At 36.8% G+C, this 6,222-nt stretch overlaps 2 protein-coding genes across 2 annotated transcripts; both read right to left on the bottom strand.

The window, feature by feature from the left end:
- Nucleotides 1–279: 279 nt before the first annotated feature.
- Nucleotides 280–639, bottom strand: LOC141638479 (protein FAR1-RELATED SEQUENCE 5-like). Its single transcript, XM_074447893.1, has one exon. The coding sequence runs from the start codon at nucleotides 637–639 to the stop codon at nucleotides 280–282; it is 360 nt and encodes a 119-aa protein (XP_074303994.1).
- Nucleotides 640–879: 240 nt separating this feature from the next.
- LOC141638480 (protein FAR1-RELATED SEQUENCE 5-like) lies at nucleotides 880–2,041 on the bottom strand. Its single transcript, XM_074447894.1, has 2 exons — nucleotides 2,017–2,041; nucleotides 880–1,931 (listed from the first exon to the last, which is right to left on the bottom strand). Exons 1-2 carry the CDS (start codon nucleotides 2,039–2,041, stop codon nucleotides 880–882), a joined length of 1,077 nt encoding a protein of 358 aa, XP_074303995.1.
- Nucleotides 2,042–6,222: the final 4,181 nt, after the last annotated feature.

Here is a 6,222-nt window from a genome sequence, read left to right on the forward strand (position 1 = left end):
TCATGTGTGTATATAATAGCGCCATGCTTTTCTATAGGTAATTCTGTCTTAAGCTTAGGGAATGAGTGGTCGCTGTTATAATCATCGCACCTTCGTGTATAGCGATGCTGATCTATAGCAGTTTGGAACCTGGTTTTAATGCAACAAGGATTCGGCAACAAATTATTTATGTAACAATGAAACAATGGTACTGTAACATACACTGTTCCCGGGTACTGTAAGGAATGAAAAAGAGTTGTTTACCTCATCCAAAATTCGACCAGTGTACCAAAGTGATTCTCATAGCGCTTGAAAAACGAATTTGTACTTTTCGATTCTTTGTGTTGTTCTTAATATGCAGCCCAAGGCAAGGTCACGATGGTAGGCAGGAATCCAATGGTGTCTGTCGTCGAACATTGTAGTCAACCAATCATTATCTTCCAGCTGGAAATCTGAAATGACCTTTTGCCACTTCTCTTCAAACTCCGACGCCTCCATATCAGGGTCCCAAACAACAGCATTGAAGTGAGCAAGGAAGTTTGTGTCTCTGCAGAGTGCTGAACCAACTTTGTCCGTGATCTTTTGTGTAATATGCCGCATACAATAACGATGCCTAGCTGTCTTGAAAACAGAAGGGAAAGCCTGTTGTATGCCGGTCATAATGAAACAAAGCAAGTCGAACGTGATATTGACCAAAGTGATAGGGAAAGAGCAAGTGAGTAAATTATATGTTAGTAATTTAGTTACAGTGACATTGTTATTGAATAACCTTGTAAAAGAGGAAGAGATGGAACACTGGTAGTTGGAGTCAGAAAGTTGTGGTACAATAAATTTAAGTAAGTCTGTTACAGTAACATTGTCACACTATTACCTTCTTTATGCCAAGCCATTGATCCGTGATCATGAATCGCGCTCTTTTTGTCCCATGGCGGTCAAGAAATCTTTGAAAGGTCCATTGGAAGGAGATGTCATCCTCGTGTAACAGAGACAACCGCAAACAACACCGACTTTCGTGGTGATTAACACTGTGAATGGTGTAAAAACCATATCATACTTGTTGGTTCCGTAAGTAGGGTCGAAGCTCACAGCATCCCCAAAGAATGAGTAGTTTCTAATACATGTAGCATCAGCCCAAAGAAACTTTGTTAGACGGTTTTGCGGATCAACATCATAGGCGAAGTAGAACTGGGGTTGGGTCGCTTTGAGTTTCTCGAGTCGATAGATGAAAAGGTCAGCATCTCGTAACCCAATGTAGCACTTGATATCTCTTTGAAAGTTCTTAAAATCTATCAATGTAGCACCGATATTTTCATACCCATTGACAAGTTCCTTAACCTGTCTAAAGGTCAATCCAGCGCCAATATTCAACTTGGAGTTGTCCAAGATAAGAGTCTTCTGGAACATATCAAGGGATCGTGAAATCTTATCGAGATCTCTGTTACAGACAGAGGTGAGACGATGATTGTGGACTTCAGAAAACTCGTCAATCATAGCTGGGCCATCAAGGCCATGTAGAAGGGCAAATTTGACGTACGCTCGGCATCCAATCCTTGTGATTTTAACTCGCTGTGTAACTGTACTAGCTGTGGACGAACCATCACCCATATTCTCATCATCCTTGGTTCTGAGACGCTGTTTCGGTTTAGATTCCCTGAACCCTTGACGGTTGCAAACTACGAATTTTTGGTGTGCAACACCACTTCGTAGTGTTTTCGTACTGTGCTTTCGAGGGGTAAATCCACATGCCCGAGCATAAACCTCGTAGAACTTGATTCCAGCCTCAAGGGAGGCGAAAACTGCACCAATGGTAGGTCTAAACTTGTGCTCAACCACACGCATCCAGCGCTCACCTCCATTAGGCGTGTGAGACAGAACAAGCTGATTATTTTGTTGAGGATTGGGTTGCTCTTGAACAATTGGCGTAGAATGGGGTTGAGTGACAGTACTTGAATCTGTAATACAAAAAGGAAAATACGAGTATTAGTGACCTGAAATACAACGGTGGTATTACAAAGAGTAACATTGTTACAGTAATACTAGTACTATGACAATGTAGTGACATAAGGATGGACGGGAGAACAGGAATATGCGAAGAGTTTGGACTACAATTTAGAACAAGAAACTAAAGTACATTGAAGTAAATGTGAGAACAAGAGGACGTGCGAAGTGGTACAAAGATATGTTATATGTGCAATGGAAAATGAATATATGTGATTGTGTTCATAAAGATAACATTGATATTGTAACAAGTGAGCCTGTAAGCATTGACGAGAACAGGAATATACGAGACAGGGAACAGGAATATACAAGACATGAAAAGAGGTCAAATATAATGAAATTTGACCGAATTTGAACGAGAAAATCAAAAAATACAAGGATATTTGACCTAATATTTAAGAGAAAAGCAAATACGAGAATAATCAAAGGAAAGGACACCGTAAAATTGAAGTAGAAGTGAACGGATGGCATTAAAATTGAAGCAAACATAAAATCGATTAACCTAAAAAACTGAAAAGCAACGGAATAAAGACAAATATAATCAAAATTGACGGAATGTGATGATAAAGCAACTGCGATTGTAAGCAGAAGCAGAGAAGAACGCAAATATGAAAATTCGATAGGAAAAACAACAAATACAAGGATATTTCACCTAATATTTAAGAGAAAAGCAAATACGAGAATAATCAAAGGAAAGGACACCGTAAAATTGAAGTAGAAGTGAACGGATGTCATTAAAATTGAAGCAAAAATAAAATCGATTAACCTAAAAAACTGAAAAGCAACGGAATAATGAAATTACAATAGCGAATGACCAGCGACATAGAATCCAGATGAAATCGCGAAAACGAAAACTGAAAACGAAAGGAGTACGGAAATAACTTGTTTGCATGTTAATGTCGGTAGAATCTGCATCCATTGTAGCAACGAGAACCTGGAAAACAGACGAATTTGATTGATTTGTGAATGAATTGATAAAAGCGAGTAAAAAACAGGAACCTAGGGTTTGTTTGCTTGATTCAGAGGATTATTTTGACTTAGAGAGAGAGATAGAGAAAGCGAGGGAAAGAGACGGAGGAGAGAGAAAACGAAACTGAATTATGAGGGGGAGGTTTGAATTCGTAGCTTTTATAGGTTTGTTATAATTTCTGAGATTTAATCTCAGCCGTTGATTAGGAGTAGATCTAATGGATGAGATTAAAATGCTAGACTCACCTAAGATACCTAGACTCACTTGATGCAATTTCTATATATATATATATATATATATATATATATATATATATATATATATATATATATATATATATATATATATATTATGTTTATCATGCATTCCTCTCTATCATCTTGCTTCTTCTTTGTTTTAGTTTATTTAATTTGTTTTACTAGCTAATTAAGCGAATAATACTTAAAGAAATAACATAATGATCGATAAAAACACATACATGCAAATAAAATAATTAGAAAAAGAAAATAATGACGATGAAAGACGATGAAACCAACAAAGGATTGGCGAGATTTACCCGATAATTAGAGAAAGTAAGAGACGATGAAATTAACAGTGACGGCGAGAAGATAAAGAGACGATGAGAAAGAGAGAAAGAGACGATGAGAAAGTGTGTGTTTTGTGTTTATGTTTGTGTTTGTGTTTGTGTTTGTGTTTGTGTTTGTGTTTGTGTTTGTGTTTGTGTTTGTGTTTGTGTTTGTGTTTGTGTTTGTGTTTGTGTTTGTGTTTGTGTTTGTGTTTGTCTGTGTGTTTGTCTGTGTTTGTGTTTGTGTATTAAGGTTTGTGTTTTGTGGCTGTAGCTGATTTGTGTTTGTGTGTTTTATAGTATGGAAAGTATTGACAACGGTTATTAGCAAAAACCGTTGTTAAAACGTTTTAACAACGGTTGTAAAACAACAACCGTTGTCAAATAAGTTTTAACAACGGGTTTCAAAAGTAACCGTTGTGATTACTTTTCACTAATTTTGCGTCAATTTTACGCCAAATTATTAACAATGGTTGTGCATGTGTGACCCGTTGTTAAAACTTATAACAACGGTAATATAACCATACCCGTTGTAATTAATTTTAGTAAAATTCGCGCCATACATTCTACAACGTCTATTGTGATTTTCGTGAATAATCGTTGTTAAAGGGGCGTTGTAGTTGCCTGGATTTGTAGTAGTGTTCATAGAAAAAAAATTAAATGGCAATGACCTGTTAAATAAGTAGTCGGTCATCCCATTCTATTTTCAGATGACAGTATCTAAAGTTAGGTATATTTTGAGTTAAAATGTAGATTGTAGTATTTTGAGAAGTACAGCAATAGTTTATAGTATTCTCATAAAATAACATGAAATTTAGAACGCATCGGGCTTAGAAGATTATGATTATGTCTAAAGATCCGTGCAAACTATTGGAACCCTACTTGATAAGATTAGTTCCATTATACAAAGTGGTTGATTTTCCTGATTTTGTTTTTTTCTGTTGCAGATTGTTGGGTTTACTGTGGGACTAGTCTCATGGCTACAAAGTTTAATGACCGGTCAAGGGGCGCCTCTTCATGTCATACAGGACACTGCATTACTGTTGGGGTATGTTCATTCTCAATCCATCTTATTTTTATATATCAGCCATTAACATATGTCTAAGATATATATTTAAGCATACGTGGTATGTCGTTGCTTGATCTCAGGGATAGATCCATTCCCTTAGTTACGCTTGTTGTGGGTGGAAATCTTCTTAAAGGTAAGTTACACTTGATCTTTTATTATAAGGAAGGTGACAATTGATAGGACAAGAGTTGGTCGTCACACATCCAATAAAAAACATTTATAATACTCAACAAACAACTAGTTAGGGGTAAGTCGAGGTCGATCCATGGGACGGTGTGCTTTGGGTTCTAAGTCTATCTATCTCAATTTATGCTAGTGTCACAATTTGTTTGGGTTTGTAGTTGTGTCTAAACTAATGCAAGCAATAAAGTAAGTCAAGCAATAAAAGGAAGGATGTAAACAAATGATTAAAAGCACTAGGATGTCATGGGGTCATAGGGGATTCATGGTGTTGATCATACAAACATGTCTACAAAGTTGCAAACAGTTAATGTTGTAAAGGAACCGAGTTGGTTTATGTCTTATGGTTCATAGGAAGAGTTGGGTCCCGGAGCCGAATCGATTAGATTGTACAACACCAACAAGTCGACTTACTTTCCTCCTATGAAACTTCTATGCATGGTCTAACAAGACTCGAGTTGGATTATGTCTTACAAGTCTTGTTGAAAAGGTAAGAGATGTGTAAAATGCAAGGTATCATAGGCTTAGCATTTCATCAAACATAACATGTGCATAAAGTTGACATCACAACAAGCAAGCAATTCAATTGTGAAAACATATTAGATTAAGCATGAATCAATCCCGTGTTGGTTTCCCCTAATTACCCACTAATCCTAGCTAAGAGACTACTCACTCATTATCAAGTTCAACATGCTAACGAGGTTGTCAATCATATTAACAAGGTAAAACATGATGAACAAGTAAGAAAGATTAACAATAATTAAAACAAGTATTAAAAGAAATAGACCTATGGAGATTCCAACATAATAATGTAACGAATAATAGAAGAAACTTGATTGATTGATGAAGGGTTGTCAATCCTCCAATAATAACCCAATGATCTTCAATTACCCAAAAGTAACAAACTTGAACAATAATTAAGGAGAGATTAATGTGTAGTTTGTGGAAAGATTATAGAGTAATCTATTCTAATCTACTCCTAATTAAATCTAAGAGGGATTTCTAATGTGGAGGCTTGATCTAATCTAAAACTCTCTCCCTTGATTATTTACAAGTGGGGTATATATAGTAGAGCTTCATTAGGTTAACTAAGGCTAATTTAGTAATTACATTTTTGAGTTCTAAGCAGGGAATTGCTAGTCTTTTCGGAGAGATGAGCATCTCAGCTGAAGACGCCACGATCCATTTGTCCAGGAGGGGAATCCGCTCGGATTCTTGCAGGGGTGGACGAGCGTCTTTGGGCGAATCCGCTCGGATTGTGGCAAGGGAATCCGAGCGGATTCAAGGCTTGGACGCTCGGATTATCAGCTTGGACGGTCGTCTTGTCCCTTTGGACGCTCGGATTCTGCTTCAGAATCCTTTTCTTCACTTTCATCTAATTCTTCTAAAATTAGTCTTTAGTTCTTGCCTCCTCTTCATACTAGTCCATCTAATATCACCAATAAGCTTCCAAATTTGCAC

The sequence above is a fragment of the Silene latifolia genome, unplaced genomic scaffold, assembly GCF_048544455.1.
Source record: "Silene latifolia isolate original U9 population unplaced genomic scaffold, ASM4854445v1 scaffold_20.1, whole genome shotgun sequence".
In the NCBI taxonomy this organism is placed as follows: domain Eukaryota; kingdom Viridiplantae; phylum Streptophyta; class Magnoliopsida; order Caryophyllales; family Caryophyllaceae; genus Silene; species Silene latifolia.

Coding starts and splice junctions, on each gene's coding strand:
- LOC141638479 (XM_074447893.1), bottom strand. CDS start 639: ATGACCGGCATACAACAGGCTTTCCCTTCTGTTTTCAAGACAGCTAGG.
- LOC141638480 (XM_074447894.1), bottom strand. CDS start 2,041: ATGTCACTACATTGTCATAGTACTA. Junction 1,932..2,016: donor ACTACATTGTCATAGTACTA/GTATTACTGTAA, acceptor TTTGTATTACAG/ATTCAAGTACTGTCACTCAA.